The sequence below is a fragment of the Stigmatopora nigra genome, chromosome 3, assembly GCF_051989575.1.
Source record: "Stigmatopora nigra isolate UIUO_SnigA chromosome 3, RoL_Snig_1.1, whole genome shotgun sequence".
NCBI classification, from domain to species: domain Eukaryota; kingdom Metazoa; phylum Chordata; class Actinopteri; order Syngnathiformes; family Syngnathidae; genus Stigmatopora; species Stigmatopora nigra.
In genome coordinates, this window is record NC_135510.1 from 1882501 (window position 1) to 1900000 (window position 17500).

General features: G+C 39.2%; 3 protein-coding genes across 3 annotated transcripts in view; all 3 read left to right on the forward strand.

Annotated features, from left to right (window-relative positions):
• Nucleotides 1-1176: 1176 nt before the first annotated feature.
• On the forward strand, nucleotides 1177-2479 carry LOC144194382 (nuclear envelope phosphatase-regulatory subunit 1). The gene is made up of 6 exons (XM_077713439.1): nucleotides 1177-1313; nucleotides 1600-1671; nucleotides 1744-1817; nucleotides 1919-2028; nucleotides 2118-2172; nucleotides 2238-2479. Exons 1-6 carry the CDS (start codon nucleotides 1289-1291, stop codon nucleotides 2277-2279), a joined length of 378 nt encoding a protein of 125 aa, XP_077569565.1. The 5' UTR covers nucleotides 1177-1288; the 3' UTR covers nucleotides 2280-2479.
• A 409-nt stretch (nucleotides 2480-2888) lies between these two features.
• Nucleotides 2889-10648, forward strand: LOC144194805 (HEAT repeat-containing protein 3-like). Its single transcript, XM_077714120.1, has 15 exons — nucleotides 2889-3165; nucleotides 3749-3921; nucleotides 4486-4573; nucleotides 4792-4892; nucleotides 5532-5641; nucleotides 5713-5853; nucleotides 5996-6276; nucleotides 7403-7493; nucleotides 7589-7722; nucleotides 8803-8885; nucleotides 8960-9096; nucleotides 9592-9680; nucleotides 9751-9894; nucleotides 9979-10155; nucleotides 10367-10648. The coding sequence occupies exons 1-15, from the start codon at nucleotides 3019-3021 to the stop codon at nucleotides 10478-10480; spliced, it is 2010 nt and encodes a 669-aa protein (XP_077570246.1). The 5' UTR covers nucleotides 2889-3018; the 3' UTR covers nucleotides 10481-10648.
• A 1890-nt stretch (nucleotides 10649-12538) lies between these two features.
• LOC144194542 (terminal nucleotidyltransferase 4B-like) overlaps nucleotides 12539-17500 on the forward strand; it is a 15893-nt gene continuing 10931 nt past the window's right edge. Inside the window, exon 1 of the mRNA XM_077713676.1 lies at nucleotides 12539-13021. Coding sequence (XP_077569802.1) covers nucleotides 12564-13021 — 458 coding nt within the window. The 5' untranslated portion in view covers nucleotides 12539-12563. The remainder of the gene's footprint in view (nucleotides 13022-17500) is intronic.

The following is a 17500-nucleotide window of genomic DNA, read 5'->3' on the forward strand; positions in this document are numbered from 1 at the left end:
AATATGCCTTACTCTGCCAGTTAGTACATAATATATCTATTCCAAACTTAATTGTGATGAAGATGTTGCAGCCTTCTTCGTTAGTATAGTGGACAGTATTTTCGCCTAAGAAGACTGTAGTTCAATTCCCCGATGGGGAGTAATAACTTTTTGCTTCTGCCACACTACGTCATACCCTACCAATTAGTACATATTAGCTTTCTTCCAAATTTAATTGACAATACAATACAGCAATGTTCCTCATAACCACTAGTTATTTGTTACTTTGTTGATAGATGGCGAATTAGAACAAATCAAAATGTTTTTACAATCCGATATCCTGTTTTGAGTTGTTTTTCAGAGGCTTTGAATCAATTCATTAGTTTTGAGTTCATTCCTATGGGAAACATTTATATGTCAAAGTACCACTTTAGTTCTTAAAGCTAGATCCAAAGAGCAATGCAGAGTGATAGATACATTTGTATCTAACGCAGGTGTGTCAAGGATGGGTGGGCTACAGTCAAAGTGCCTCAGAAGACTGAAACTGCATTTTTTGGCCTCGTGAATTAATTACAAAAGAAGCCTCCAAGGTTGCAAGGTTACCAGAGTTGAGCACAAAAAAACACACATGACAACCATCAGAAAGCACATTACAAATAATATGTGCACAGTAAACGAGGGGAGGAGGAATTATCAAAATATTATTCTAATATTCTCCAACCAAACTATTCACTTTGAATGTTGATGGTCATGTTCTTTAAAAACATGGGATTTGGTTATGTAAAAAGGCATTTTATTTGAAATATTGACTTGGGCCTTTTTGATTTGGATGTCATTTTTTTAAATGTATACCTAATGTCTTGTGTAGTGATTTTTTATAAATTTATACCTAGTGTCTTGTGTAGTTATTTTTCTTAAATTTATACCTAATGGCTTGTGCATATTAGTACATATTAGCTTTCTTCCAAACTTAATTCTCAAAACATCAAAGCATCCTTCCTTGTTAGTATAGTGGACAGTACCTACGCCTGTCACGCGGAAGACCGGGATTCGATTCCCCGACGTGAAGATTTTATTTGTCAAACAGCATTCTAAACTCCCAAGAGCTGAAAAAATATTTAAAGCACACGACTGGATAAAAGCGACCAAAAGGGGGTGCTTGCTTTCACGAAATCCACCAATCGGGGGAAACCATCTAGTGCTCGATGCTGATTGGTTACATGACCTGGCTTTTCATGACAACTGAGCGAATAGACCTTCCCACAGCCGACTGCTGCTGAAATAACCACGTGACCACTACTCAAAAGACATGAACTCACTGGAACAGGCCGAAGGTAACACGCTATAAAAGCTATTCTATATAAAATACGATAGTTTTTAAAGCGCGACCTACACTGTCATCGTTTTGAAATATTGAATTTTCGAATAAAGGCACTAAACTGAAGGCGTGCTAATGTAAACGGCTTCGTCTCCCAATGATGTTAGCATGTAGCATTTTTGCTTTCGTGTTTATATTAGCTTATGTTGTGCACATACGTGTATTTTACAAATATATGCATTTAACGCCGTACTGATACAAATATTAATATCAATTTTATCGGTGTATCAACTCTTCATCAGACCTGAAAGCGTTTGAGAGGAGACTGACAGAATATGTCTCATGTTTACAACCTGCAACAGGCAGGTGGAGAAGTAAGTCATGCAACATTAACCCATTATACCCCAATATAATATTTTAATTGATATATCTATTTCCCCCCTCAGTGATTTTAATCGTTGTGTCAGTCTGCACAGCCACTGGTGCTTGGAACTGGTTGATAGACCCTGACACACAGAAGGTATGTAAATGAATCAAAGTATTTTATAATGGTAACATGTCCTTTTCATGCTCATTTACAAGATGGCTTGATAGGTTGATTTGCTCTTTTCATTCCTGTAGGTTTCTTTCTTTTCATCACTGTGGAATCATCCCTTCTTCACCATTAGCTGCATCACCCTCATTGCACTCTTCTTTGCTGGGATACATAAGCGAGTTGTGGCTCCGTCAATGTATCCTTTTCAAAATAAACTGTGCCAACCTTCAGATAAGCTTCTATCTCAAAGGTTGAAAAATATTCTTGACTTTTTGACCCGTTCAGAATAGCTGCAAGATGTCGGACGGTTTTAGCGGAATACAACATGTCCTGCGATGATGTAAATCAATGTGTCGACTAAAAAAACCTTGAGGTTTCTAAAATGTGTTTCTCGATTGTGTCCAGACGGGGAAGCTTATACTCAAACCACGGCCCAACATCCAGTAAGTGTAGCGAGAAGACGTTGGGAGGATAGTATTGTCATCATGGTGAAGAAGCTGCAGAAAATCTGGTAGCTGTGCTCTTGTTGAAGCTGCTCAAGTCCTCTCAACAGTCCCTTTTGTGTTTTTTGTTAATCTTGTATTTTATCCAAATGCTTATATTTTTTAAACTGTTAACCTATTAAATTTTCCAGATGTAAAAATGGATTGTTTTCTATGATTTGTACTTATTTTATGAAGCTGCTGGTCAAATTTGGTATAAAATAACCTTTTTTTTAAATGATATTTAAGGAAGAAAGAGAACTTTAATCCATCTCCTTTAGCCATGTTTCATAAATTAATGTTTATAAATAAGCCAAAACGTTTTATTAACATTTTATTAAATATCTTTTAATAGCTAGCTAGCTCAACAGCATTATTCTAAATAGTATTCAATAGTACTCAAATAAAAAATACTATAAAAACTACGAACTACATAAACATGTGGTTTATAACTCAAATCGCATTTGTTAGTGTTAAAGTTCTATTTTTTATAATAACAGCGCAAAACCAAATCACATTTATATATATTACAGTTATGATTTTTATAAAAGCGCAACCTCATTTTCGACAGTTCCTTTTGCTTTGCGGCAGTGCAACCTTTTTTGCGGCAGCTCTCTTCCACATGGCATTTAGTTTTTCGTGTCATACAAATTTCCTGAGCTATTGCCCACAAAAACCCGAATTGTCCACGTTTGCTCTCGAAAATGGGCAAAAGCAAGACGAAAAAGTTTAAACGTCCTCAGTTCAACGATGTCGGGCTACCTGTGACCGCCGTAAAGGAAGCAGCCGAAGAAATTGACGAACAAGTAAATAACGACGGCGACTCTGCAGCTTCGGAACTGCTGGAGAAAGTAAGAAAAAACCACTATTCTTCAGCAAAATGAACCCCCTTTTCCTTCACCTAATGGACTTAATGACACCTATTAACTGTATTTTGAGACCAATGTATTTCTATGAAAAGACATGTAAATTTGGGAAAAAATAAGCAACACGTTTCGTCAGTGTCAGTTTTATTTGTATTTATTTATTATTTGTAATATAAGGTGCCAAAGCACAAAAATATGTTGAGCAAAGTTGTTAATTTAGTAGTTTCTGACAGTGGTTATGTCATTTTACTGCACTATTTATTAGGAATGTCCCAATCGCATATTTTGTTCCTCATATTACTACAACACAAATTTATAGTAACACTAATTATTACTTACAGCCAATGTGAATATTTTCAAATTTTAGCAGTTGTGGGAAGTAATTAAATAACAAATAATAGTGCAAATTTATTCATACTTGAATAAAAATGTCAGGTAAACTGACTTTTGCCATTGAAATGTCAGGTAAACACCTCTTATGACTTTTGCCATTTAGTCCCTACATTTGATTACATGCAGTTTCTTCTTAATCGCAATTGTATTCCTCTTTTTTTGTTCTTATTCCTAGTTGCAAAGTCCCAACGCCGACACCAGAGAATGTGCGTGCGCCGGTATTTCTCATGTCGTCCAACGGAGTCAAAGCATCCCGGGTTTCCTTCAGAGGGACGCAGTGAGGCGGTTGGGACCCATGTTGTTGGACGTCAGCATGGCTGTAAGGGAGACGGCAGCTGGAGCCCTCAGGTATTGACATTTAGTAGACATTTTTCAAACAGTATTATTTTTGATTTTATTTTTTTTAATCATTTTACACTCTATTTTCTCTGTTGAAAACAACAAAAATGATTTTTGGGGGGTTTATTATTGGAAAAGAAACCTAAATATTTTGATTAAATGAAAAAAAAATAGGGGTACAGCTTGTTATCTAGCCCTTGATCTGTAGAAATGTTATTTAAACTTTTTATTAATTCTTTTTTTTAGAAGAACATCGATCAATATTTGATTTGACGTGGTTATTATTAGTGTCTTAAATTTGAGATTTCAGTTTGTTAGGCTATTCCAGGGTGGACCCGCAGAGGGCGCTGTTTTACAAGAAAAGGAGTTGCCTTTCAAATCTTTAGTAGAGATCAATTACAAACATACATAGTAGATGCATCTGTAGCTTGTTTATTTAGCTTTTACAAAGACATTTTTCCAAAAGACGCAAGGTTTTATGGGACCTGAGTTTTATAATGGCGTTGATTTTGCTTTTCCATAAAACTTCAAATCACAAACAAATTTCCCACGTGTTTTTGCGCCCGTTGACAGGAATCTTAGCGTGTGCGGTGGCCATGAGGTGTGCGAGGACATGGTCAAGTGCGATGTCATGACTCCTTTGACGGCACTCCTCACAGAGGTGAACACATTTTTTTCAGCAGCTGTCCAAGCCGTATATGCTTTCATTAACTTTATTGGCTGGACTTTGAGCTTCAATATTCCTAAATAAATGCACATTTCTACCAGTTTTCCCAATGTATTCAAGTTTATACTGGCCAAAAAAAGCTTGTTGGCCCACCAGGCTTTGAAAAGTTCTGGGTTAAATATTCATTACAGCTGTATTTTTTTTCTCGGTAGTGTTGCAGTGGTTTTGGTGGCCCTTCGGTAGTAAGCAAAGATCCAAAGAACCAAGTGGAGGCTGTCGCCAACGAGGCAGTCAACCTGCTTTGCAATCTATGGTAAAAAAATGATTTTCAAGAGGCCATGTTGGAACAGGGCACGGTGATACAGTAATACCTTGAGATATGAGCTGAATATGGTCCGGGACTGAGCTCGTATGTCAATTTAATTGTATTTAAAATTAAAATTTCCCATAAAGAATAACTAAAAATAAATTAATCCGTTTCCACCCTTTGAAAAAAAACAACCTAAAATAGGATTTTACAATGGAAAGATGTGTTTTTAATTGTTTCTACTTTATCCATATTCAAAGAAGCCCCCCCCCCCCCCACCCCCAATGCACAGTTTGAAAAAGACCACCAATGTTTACTCGTATGTAAAATTTGTCTTTTATCTCAGGGCAAACATTTTTATGTGCACGGAATTTTCCTCGTATCTTAAATTTCTCGTATGTCGGGACACTTATGTCAAGGTATGACTATTAATGTGTTGTGTGGACTGAAATTGGACAAGTTACTATTTTGGTATTTTTTTAAAAAGCGCTTAAGATGTGATATCCACAAATTTGGACAATAATGTTTTTGGTCATAAAAGCCAAAATATTAACGGTTGGTAAACAAGAACATGATGTGATGTTATATATATGTAATATAATAATTATTTTTAAAAAAAAAAAAATTCTTTTTTTCACTTTCAAGTGAGAACAGTGACCAGGCATTATCCGTGTTCAATAAATCCGGACTCCTCGATGTGGTCGTCCAGTGTCTGGAAAGACACCCCCTCAACGTGGAACTGGCCACATCTGCAGGTGAGCATTGAAACTTGAATTCAACGACTGACTCAATTTCCAGCTCATTTTTTAACGTTTCCGTTCAACAGCGCAATGTTTGCACACCGTCTCAGAGGACAACCCCGAACTCCTGCGGAGCGTCAACTGCAACGTGCATACAGCCCTGGAGGGGGTCCTGCTCTCAAAGGAATCCAGCATGGCTCACATTCTCCTCCGGACGCTAGCTGGAGGTACTTTTGCTCACTTATTCTAGCGTTGTTTTCTCATAAAAATGGGAAAACCTGTACGAGATCACAATAAAACAAGATTTATCGACGTCGGGGAGGGATGCTGTGCAATTACTCAATCTGAAAAGTGTTTATTTTCACGTAGGAGTAGTGTGGAACATCCAGGGGAGTCTTCCAGCAGCCCGACAGGCTCATTTCCTAGCAGGCGTGCTGGAAATTATCTCACAATGTCTGGACGTGGACGCCGGTGAACTTATCCTTCACCTCCGAAGTGCAGAGGGGGATCGCTTCCAGACGACTCCCACCGCAGTGGGAATGGACACACAGGCTGCTGGGGAGCCCCTTGTGGAGAAAATGGACGAGGAGGGAGGAGCAAAGTGTGCGAAGAATGGAGAGTCGGAAGAGGACTTTTCAGACTTCTTGCCCGTAAGTTCAATTTTTTTGAGTCACTTTGAATGGAAGAGGAATATGATCAGTGGAATTGGAGGCAAAAAACAAACTAAATATTACAATGGAGCAAAGCCCATCAAAGGTTAATGTTAAGTTGATAGGAATTTTTAAATTAAGACTAGTATTAGGGGGTATTCTAAGACCTTTCTTAACAATGATTAAACCTGCAGTCCGCCAGGTTTATAAAAGTTATAACTTATAAAAATTTTGCGTCAATAGAATAGAACAGATCATTTTTTAGGACAGTGTTTAAAAGGGAACTACTTTATCAGTGAACATTTATATTTTGGTTATAATTCCTATTCACTGTCAATAACACAGTGATGACACCATTTAAAAAAAAATAATTCATACTAAGTAGAGACCTGGGACCTGCTAAAAAATATCTTTGTCCTGTACAGGGACCATAAAAATCATTTGTGTAACACTCATCTCTCCATCCAAACTGTGATTAAAAAAAAAAAACAACTGGTGTTTTGGGCTAAAAGCTAACAGCTAGCAGGCAACCAGCTTTTGAGTCGTTTGTTCTCATTCTTAAAGTCAATTTCAATAATAATTACTTTTCATTTATAAATTGAGCCTTAAAGAAATTGTGCTATTTTACAGTACAAGCAAAGTTGATTTAAAAAAAAACAACCTTATTTTCACGACTATAAGGTGCACCACATTATAAGGCACACCCTCAAGGCATGACACATTTTATTTGTTTTCCATATATAAAACACATTGGCTTATAAGGCGCTGTGTCTATTTTGGAGAAAATTTAAGACTTAAGTGCGCCTTATAGTCGTGAAAATATGGTATATATATATATATTCGTATAATAACCAACCTATGTGACAATCAACCCCTCTCTATTCCATTGCAACTTCAATATTTCATCCAACCTCAATTAGATATTCAACATATACTGTAGGCGAGTACTACGACCTTGGCCAAACACAAGCGTCCCCCTCGGCCACCTCCCGGCAAACTGATGAAAATCGAAGCGGCCGTTTGGCACGCTACGCCCACACCAAACGTCTGCGTTAAAACACTCGCTTTTGCAACCCAACAATCCGGGACGACGTGTTAACTCACAAGGCGGCTCGTTTGCATCCAGAGGGAGATGGAGGAGCTGAGGGAGGCCACAGCCTTGCTGACAGCCCAGCAGACGTCCTTAGAGATACTCGTCAACATGTGCTGTTCTGATGGTGAGGCGCACTATGACGTGAATTTCTTCTGACATGCCCGGCGTTTTGTTTTTGATATTTTGGCCGAAGATGCCATAACGACCCGTTGTGTTCAGATGCCTCTGACGACGAGTGGGAGGAGAGGTCGAGCGACGGGGAAAGCGAAGCGCAAGCTGATGGATTTACCTCGCCAACGTGTTTGTCGGCAGAAGTGCACGCCGCTCTTGTCAACAACAACATCCCTGAAAAGGCAAATTATAGTTTTATGTGTAACAAAAAAAAATGCGATGGGTAAATTGCTAGGTTTTGAGCAGTTTTGATAAAAAAATCATTCTATGTAGATATTAAATTACATTTATTTGAACGGCCTGGCACAGGTCAATAGCGCATATATTTTGGCCAGATTTGTAAAAGAATAAATACTGTATTTTCAGGACTATAAGTCACACTTTTTTATAGTTTGGCTTGGCCTGCAACTTATGCCTTTTATTTATTTTTTTTTTCAATTAGACTGCTTTTCATGCTGTTTTTTAGGCCATACTTATAAAAAAAATGGTAGTTACATTAATTGATAGTTGCTTATTTTGACTGCTGTCCCTATTTATGTATAATTTATACCCTAGTGCAGTGCTTCTCAATTATTTTCTGTTAGGCCCCCCCTAGCAAGAAGAAAACTATTCGCCCCCCCCCCCCCACTTCCCACCGTGACTATAAATAAAATCATTTTATAAAATTGTTATAAGTACAACATGTGAAATGTTGCACTCTCGCAAACATGACAGAAGTAACAATGAGAGCGCCACTGCCAGCTACTGTAGTGGATGCGCAATTACACTTTATACTAGTACGGCCACATAAAATCCTGTTCCCCAGGGTTACACGCCCCCCCCCCCAGGTATCGCACCACGCCCCCCCAGGGGGGCGCGCCCCACTATTTGAGAAGCACTGCCCTAGTGCAACTCGCGTTTTTCCTTTTTATTGTGCATTCTTTAACTAGTGCGACTTTTACTCAGGTGTGGCGTATATATATTTATATATATTTTTCCCTTTATTTTTGCATCTTTTGGCTAGTGCGACTTATACTCAGGTGTGACCTATAGCCGAGAAAATACAGTAACTATGAGTACTTCTGAGAGATTATAACTTCTAAGAACAGGTTTTAGGCTTGTATAATTCATTAAGAATTAACAAATTGGTTGTCCATGCTCTAAAATGTTTAAATCTTATGTTACAATGGTCTTGGGTTAGCGAACAATGTCCACAATCACTATTATAAAATACCAATACCAATACCAAGAACTTTACTTATATTTTATTGCTTTGATCATAGGTGCTGAAAAAGACACACTTCCCCTATCAGGAAGCCATAAAGGCATGCCAACAAACTCCCCACTGGAAAATCCTCATCACAAAGTAAACATACCACAATTTTCTTATTTTATTTACATCGTTTTACTTGAGTGACATCATTTTCATCCACCACGCAGAATGCGTAGGGTCCAGTCGCGATCCCTGACGTGTCTCCACAGTATCCTTTCTGGCATGGACGCCGAGTCTCTGGGTGGGGAGACCGCCTTGCAGCAGGCCGCCCAACACCTGTCTGCGCTGGTCTTTGGCGCCCCAGGTACCACCAACGACTTAAAAGTACTGCATTTTCTTGCATATAAGCTGTATTTGTAACAAAAAAATGATGACTGACTTAAGGTTACGGCTTATATGCATGCGCACAAGACTTGCTATACTGTCTTTTACCAGCAAAGTAACATTTACTGTGTTGGTTATTTTCTGTTTTGCAGTAAGAAAACTACCATTACTGGATAAATTATTTCTTTATGATATTGACCCTAAGAATGTGCTTTTGATTCATACAGTATCTAAAAAAATACCACGTGCGATTATTTTTCTTGAGATATCCCTTCAAAGTAACATATTTGTACTCCCTATTAAAATCATGAATAAGGAGGTGAAAATTGCGAATCAAGATGTGGCTTATATGCGAGAAATTGTCAAAATCAATGATTTTAAGGCAATTTTAAGGATTCGGCTTATACGCGAGTAAATACAGTAGGCAAACACGTGTCCCGTATTTGTTGCTCAGACATTTTGACACTTCTTGTAGAAATCCCTCAAGATGAGGAGTTCCTGGAGGCAGTCATCAGTGCAATGAGGTCACTTTTGCAAATGGCCGCCTCAAAAAATATCCCTCTGGTAAGGAAATGATATTTTTTTCTTTTCGTATGGACATATTCCTGGTAACCTTTTGTTTGCTGTCCTCTAGTCTATCAGCCTGCAGCAATTGATGAAACTCAGCGAAACCGCCGCCCTCTGTGATGTCACAAGCGTGAGGGTCAATGCCGTCGCCATCTTAGGCATCACTGGCAGTGCACTCGCCAAAGAGAAAGGCTCCGGTCAAACCCTCCAGGTCATTCTGAGCGGAAAAACAAAATTTGTTAATCATTTTTTCCCATCGCAGCTCATTTTTAAACCAAAAACTCCGCCCCCACAGACAATCGGAAAGGGCTTACTCCAAGTAGCCACCAACGAAGCCGACCTGGTTGTCAATGGCGAGGCCTTGGATGCCCTTTTTGACGTATTTGCGGACGGCGAAGAGGCGGAGACTGCAGCCAAAAGCATCCAGCTGCTTCCTGCTTTGAAGTTGCTTCAGCCAGTGTTTAAGGCCAAGGTATCTATCGTTACATATTTTGCATGACATAAATGACATTTACAGTATTTTGGGGACATTAAACGACAAACCCTCAACTTGGCTTTTTTGCTAATAGCTTGAATAGCAGATAGCTAGCTTGGAAATGTGAATAACAGTAGCTATGCCATCAAACAGTACTTTTTGTTTTACTAAAAACTTAATGCACAAATTCAACTGTATTTTTCAACAGATCCGTAAGGTGGGAAAAAACAAGTACAGCCCGCAGCAGCTTTGCGTTCTTGATAATGTCAGAATCAATCTCAGGAGGTTCATCGGCTACCTGGAGACCGTGGGCAAAAACTGACAGGAAATTGAAGTGAATTTCTATCCAGTATTTATTGTGTATAGTTGATTACTTCGGTTTGCCCCGTTTTTTCTGTTTCTGCCGTAAAGACAACACAAGCATGGTGGCTAATGCTTGGTCCTGAAACGTGTTGAATGGAAATAAATTCCTTACACCGGGGGCTGTCAAGCCTGTTCGCTCGAGATGTTTTTCCTCAAGATTTTAAAAGTCGTTTGACTCTGAGATCGAGGGTTCAATCCCCAGTGAATTTCGACTTTCTTGTGGGAAGTTTGCATGGTCTCCCAGGGCCTGCGTGGGTTTTCTTCGTGTACTCTGGATTCCCCCAACATCCAAAAAACATGCATGCTAGGCTGATGGAACACTCTAAATTGTCCCTAGGTATCAGTGTGAGTGTTATTTGTTGTTTCAATGTGCCCTGCGATTGGCTGGAAAATTGCAACCAATTCATGGTGTACCCCACCTACTACCCATTGTTGGCTGAGCTAGGCTCTAGCACCCCTGCAACCCATTGTTTTTGAGTTTTCACAAAAAGTAATGGAAACAGCAAAAATAAAAATAATGAATTTTCATGTGCAAGCAAAAATATGGTTGTTAATACTTTGAGAATAAAAAGCTAAACATTGTGTGCTGGAAAAAAACTATGTACTACTATATTCATTCCATCTTTCCATCGTCTCAAAAATTATGCATACGTTTAATCTCATTTGAAAACTTAGCCGTACGTGCAATGACATAGAAAGTGGATACGATTTTGAATTTGATTGGTAGTAAACAAACATGTATATTCATTAAAAATGTAAGAAAGGAAAACACCATTTAAGATTGAATGAAAATATTTTTAAATGCTTTGAATAATGAATGCTAAAGTTAATTAGTGGAAAATAAAAACTCAGCCTGTTGACTAATTAGCCACGTTTTGCATCGAATGTTTTTTGTTTTATTTGTTTAAACGGCACGTTCCGAAACACGTGGGAAGCAGTACAAAAGTCGATTGGGCGGGGTCAGTAATTCTATTGGTCCATTGGCAATGCAATGTTGACGTCATATTTTGCCGACTCATTTAAATTCTGCCGTGGTCCTCTACTCGAGTAAAGTAAAAGTTTAAAGACCAGCATTGACATTAGAAGTAAGATAATAAATATATATGAGCATGAAATATAAAATTACATTTCGTGATAGAATTTAGCACTTGTCAGCCATATTGAGGCGGGGCCCTAAACTAACTATACAATTGCTATAATCTTTCAACGCCAGCCACCAACTTTAACAACAATGTAATGTCTTTTGCTGTCAATGGCACCACATGAGTAAATAATCTTACTATCGCCTTACCTCTCCTGACGCAAGATGGCTGCCGATTACTTGCATTGTCGACTGTCTTAATACCTCTACCTATATCTCTACTATCTGTCATACATAATGAATAATTGTAAAAAATCTCCACAACAACGTATGTAAATTGTATCTCTTGATGTGCTTTGTTAGTCCTATAAACAATTAATTGGAAATTTTATTTTAAAAATGGCTGAAAAAAACAATGTAGAGCACTTAACAATGTTTCTAATTTCCTCAAAAACGCAATTTGTTAAAGAACTTCATTGACATAAAGTATGTTCAATTGCATGTATAGTTATATAACCAGAAATCAACGAAAACAAACATTACGCTATTACGTAACAAGCTCTCCCCGCCCTCTTTACTCGCGCATGCGCATCACCCATTAGCTCAGCGAAGCTCCGCCATTGAGGGAGTACCATCCCGAGGAAGGGTCAGAGGGAGATAGACTGGCGTTCCATCGACACTATACGGCCTCGCGGTCCTCCGCGGAGTTCTAATAACGAGAAAATCCTGAGCACAAACAGGTCAACAGTCTACGGATACTTTCGTCGCTTTCGTCGCTTTCTTGCGCTTTTCCGCCGCCTGTCGTTGTCACCTACGAGGGACAAAATTGGAATAAGTAACGGGGGGTAAAACGAGGGGAGCTAACGCTAGCTCTGCTAGCTGCTCACTGGTGGGAGGAGGGAGGGTGGGGTGGGGGCCGAGAGGGGGGGGGGGGGGGGTTCTTGCCTACTACTCTCGTTTGATGGATCCGCGAATCGCCTGGTTCCAACCAGAACAACGCGGACCAGCCAACAACCTGTGGATGCAGATTTGGGAGACGACGCAAGGGCTCGGATACCTCCACGTCAACAACAGCTTCGGCATCCTAAAAGCGAGCCTCAACGCGGCGTCGGGAACCGTCCTCCTCGCTGCCAGGACCGGGCCGCCCGAGTCGACCATGACGAGTCCCATCAGGGACGGCGAGGTCTTGGAACAGCGGGACTTTTTGTCGCTGAACACGGGGAATTGCAACCAGCGAGCGACCGCGACGAACAACCGGGAGCCGGTGGACGGACACCCCAATAAGAGGAAACGGGACAATAAGGCGAGCACTTTCGGATTCAATTCTAGCTTCCTGAACGGCGGCCCCGAAACGGAGGGCCGCGACGGCTACGCTGGCACGCCGTGGAAGAGCAGGAACTATTCGGAAGGGATCATCGGGTAAGAGGAACTTTGTTTTTTGGGGGGGTTATTTTGCAAAAAAATAAACTTATTGAAATCACCTATAAGTGAATTAGTACGGTGATTATTGGAAACAGAATCAGCGCTTAATATGGTTAACTTTTTGGGGGGATATTTCGTTTTTTTTGTGCTAATCTAGGGGAAAAAGCACTTTAAACTTTATTTTTTACCGCTTTTACGACTTTGCGAGTGTCTGACTTTTATATTTCAATTCGGTGGAACACCAATCAAGGTCGAAAGTTTGTTTCGTTTCGTCGAAAATGTTTGTTTTGGTTACTTTGCCTTTTTTATATGAGTAGGCCTGAGCAATTAATCAATTGACTGTATTTGATTTTTTTAATACTGTGAATGCTTGGGAAACAATAGATTTCAAGTTTATTATTTTAGTTTATTTCTTTGTGTTTGTTGTTATTAGTGTTTGGGGGCTGACGTCACAAATAGAGTGAAAATAGTTACTTTTTCTGAAGTATTTAACTTTTTCTAAGCATATACAATTTCATTTTCTTCGTATTGTTGCCTTTAAATGTCAGAAAATATCATAAATCAAATTGTTGGAGTTTGGTGGAATTATTATTGGGCCCTTTTAACCAGTCTTGGGTGTAAATCACCAATTTCATGACAACCTAATACCCCACCCGAAAATTACTGTCACCCATCTTGACCTATCACATCCCTGTCCAACCTATCTTCCCTCTTTGTGTCTTCTAACCAAATACACTTAAATAGTGCTTGCACAAAGACAATAATCAGACTGTCAGCCACTTGTTACACTGCAAATTGTAAATCACAAAAGAAAATGAGTGAATTTGGACCTAAACAACAATAGTTACTTTCCAGCCCGCAGACTATACGTTTGACACCACTGACCTAGAGCCTTAAGCGGCTGCTATGCTTTTAAACACACGAGTACGACGTGCACCCAATGTGACCGAGTCCGCCTACTCCACTCTGTACTTGCTTGACACGCGAGTCACGTGACCCACCTACTTGTGAACACATGTACAGTATCGTTCTCGTGGTGTACGTTGAGCTCGTGTTGTGTCTAAATCTCACCGCCCTTCAACTTGTCATTATTTCGTGACAGTTTTTTTCCCCATTGACTTCTGTTTAAAACAAGCAAGCAATACAGCTCAAATTATGTTTTATCAATGAGGTTAACCTATTATAGGGCAAATGATTGTTTTGGTTAATTCAAGAAGAATGAATAATTAATCCCATTAAGACCTGCTGTCCAATTACATGGGCAACCCATTTGGTCTACATGTGTGGATGTCTCACTTTTAATGATATCTGCTTTAGCTTCACTAGGGTTGTGGGGGTGCTGGAGCCTATCCCAGCTGACTTCGGGCCAGCCAATGGCAGGGCACAAGACAATCAACCAATCACTCACAGCTAGGGGCAATTAAGTGTCCAATCAGCCTACCATGCACATCTTTGGAATGTGGGAGGAAACTGGAGTACCCACAGAAAACCCACACAGGCCTGAGACGAACATGTAAACTTCACACAAGTGGACTTGGATTTGAACCCAGGTCAGCCAACCGTGAGTCCGATGCGCTAACCACTCATTCGCCAGGCCATAATTTTTCTGTAAATAATAATTATATATGTTAAATAAATAAATGACATGCTAAAACAAAGCTATAATAGTAAAATTAACATAAACTGAAATACTCTCTGTTTTTGACCCACAATAACACAAGGATAATGATTTAAAAATATATATTTCATAACCCATTGTCTGGCACTTTTAATGACAAACATACGATTCTATTAAACTGAAATCTTTCAATTATGTAAAATAAGCCGTATTCTATATTTTATCAACTAATTTGCGCTCTCAATGTTATCTGGTGTGCCAGTAAATAAAGGAAGAATCACAGTAATCCCTCGAATATCGTGGTTGAAGTAGACCAAACACGGCCGCGATAATAGAACAATCGCAAAGTGGGGTTACCCCTATAATTATGTATTTATTTATTTTTAATTAAATTCTGACTCCCTAGTAACAAGAGTGGCTTCCGCTTAGAAGTTTCAGCATAGTTTTTTTTACATTTTTATGAACTTAAAAAATAATTAATAGCAGAAGGAAATCGTCAAGTAGTGAATTCACGATAATCGAGGGATTACTGCAGTTTTCACAGTCAATTGCACCCAATGACCGTCATAAAAAATATTTGGGATCCTACAGAAGAACCAGAATCAATGTTTTATCACCCAGCCTGTAATCATTATTGGGCTTGTAGTCCATCCTGTCATGGAAACTATGACTTTTACTGTTTTACCTCAAGCAAGTCACACCTATACAGTGTCTATATACTAGGACTGCATAATCAGTCAATGTGGCAAACGCCGTTTCGCGTCCTCTTTTGTCAACTTACACCACAGGCGACAATGCATGTCCTCTCGGTGGACCGGCAACACGTATCGTGTTACCGGTTTATGGCGAGTGTGCGCGAGGTCAAAAAATGAATGGAGAAAGAAACCCGTCATTTCAGGTGCTTTACAATGCGGCTTTCATTAAAGCTTTTGTCGGGTTACCAGTTTTTCAAGTAGAGGCAATAGGTGGTGCACTTTCGGATAGTTATTATGTGATTATTCCCATGTGCTTTTCAAATGACACATTCTTCACGTGCATATGACAAGTATGGATGGAATGCGCACCGACCATTAGCTGCTAATATGTATAGCTAGCCAGCTATATTGATCTATTCTCAATGTCAGTCAAGTTTTGATGGACCGCGTGAAGTATACGAGCTAGCTAATTGGCTATATTGATCTATGCATGTAGCCTTCAAATGCTATTGATAGTCAACTATTAATTTTTCCAAATAAATTACTACGATATATACTTTGTTGAATTTGGGCGGGTCATTTGGGTCTGCTAGTTTTTACCCTTTGACATATTTCCAAGCTAGGACTTGACTCGCATACATTTGGGGCATCGCTATTAGCAACAATGTGCATTGGTAGATGTTGCTAAAGCAAATTGATGGACATTAATCTCGGATTGGGGTGTTTCTGTCTTTTTCCTAATGCGAACAATTTTGTATAAAAATACTATTTTTGACCATACTTTCTCACACATAAGTCGTATTTGTAACTAAAAAATGAGGACCTAATCATGGTTACGGCTTATATGCGCACAAATTGGACTTGAAATGCGGCTTAAACGCGGATGCGGCTAATATGCGAGAAAATACAGTATATATACACATTATGTTTCCAAAAGAAAAAAATCTATATTTTTTTGTACTACACAACACCACAACAAAAGGGTAAACGACAGAATACTTTATACAAAGAAAATTCTAAAATTCAACGATTTTAAGGCAATTTTAAGGGTGCGACGTATACACGGAGACGGTCATTACGTGAGAAAATACCGTATTTTTTAATATAATAAAAACAATTGATATAGATAGCTAACCCATAGCAAAAAAATAAACCAAAACAAAGACACTTGTGCTGCGAATTGGGATGTTTTCAGACTTATGTTGCTTCGTAAGCAAAACATAAATTTCCTGTCATTTAAGGGTGGGAGCGCTCGTAAATCTGCGACCAATCGCAGGGTATGATTTGTGCCCTATAAGCAGCGACGAGGGTGAAAGCGTGTGTGTGTGTTTTTGAATACATTTTTTTACCTCCCCGTGGGCTGTCTACGCAATATTTGGACATGGGAGACAAAGGCATGTGCTTATTTGTTCTCCCTGTCTCGGGCTCGCTTACGCCTCCTTTCCAAGTCCGGTGTCTCACAGCGTTTACACGCTCCACACGGACTTGACTTCCGCAAACTCAAAGTAGAAACCTTGTTTGTGGATGTCCAATCAGCAAGAGATCGCGCCCCCTATTTTTATTCATTAGCATAGCTCCTTTGTTTAGCTGCTTTTTATGGATTCAGGAAGTTTTTGAGGAGTTTGATTTATTTAATAAGGGATAGCACGTATTAATGAACATATTTAGATTCAAGTTAACGAACATATACAGTGTTCCCTCGCTACTTCGCGGTTCAGCTACCGCGGACTCAGAGCTTCGCAGATTTTTGGGGGGAAAAAATACAAATATTACATTGAAACAACATATTTTACAGTTTTTTTGTTATAACATGAATTTCACTCTGTCTACCCGTGTTCTATATGGTGTACTGTATACAGGGGGGTAAATATAAATAAAAATAAAAAATGCAAAAAAAAAATTTGGGAATTAAATTCAAATTAAGCATTTTTGAAGGGGAATCCCTACTTCGCGGAAATTCACTTATCGCAGGTGGTCCCGGTCCCCTTTAACCGCGATAACCGAGGGAACACTGTATATGTAAATATGTAAGATTGTAGCCGAGGGCTAATTTCTATCATGTGTAGGTTGGAGATAAACAATGACACATGCTATTACCACGTAGCCTAGTTTTAGACAGTGTTGTGATTGCAATTTTGGTCCTCAGAGATGGGAGTTCACGTT

What these genes read in the sequence shown, in the direction of transcription:
- LOC144194382 (XM_077713439.1), top strand. Translation starts at nt 1,289, where the DNA reads ATGAACTCACTGGAACAGGCCGAAG. An exon ending in CTCACTGGAACAGGCCGAAG is followed by an intron (nt 1,314 to 1,599) that starts GTAACACGCTAT and finishes ACTCTTCATCAG; the next exon opens with ACCTGAAAGCGTTTGAGAGG. An exon ending in CGAGTTGTGGCTCCGTCAAT is followed by an intron (nt 2,029 to 2,117) that starts GTATCCTTTTCA and finishes TGACCCGTTCAG; the next exon opens with AATAGCTGCAAGATGTCGGA.
- LOC144194805 (XM_077714120.1), top strand. Translation starts at nt 3,019, where the DNA reads ATGGGCAAAAGCAAGACGAAAAAGTTTAAACGTCCTCAGTTCAACGAT. An exon ending in CTTCGGAACTGCTGGAGAAA is followed by an intron (nt 3,166 to 3,748) that starts GTAAGAAAAAAC and finishes TCTTATTCCTAG; the next exon opens with TTGCAAAGTCCCAACGCCGA. An exon ending in CCTCAAAAAATATCCCTCTG is followed by an intron (nt 9,681 to 9,750) that starts GTAAGGAAATGA and finishes GCTGTCCTCTAG; the next exon opens with TCTATCAGCCTGCAGCAATT.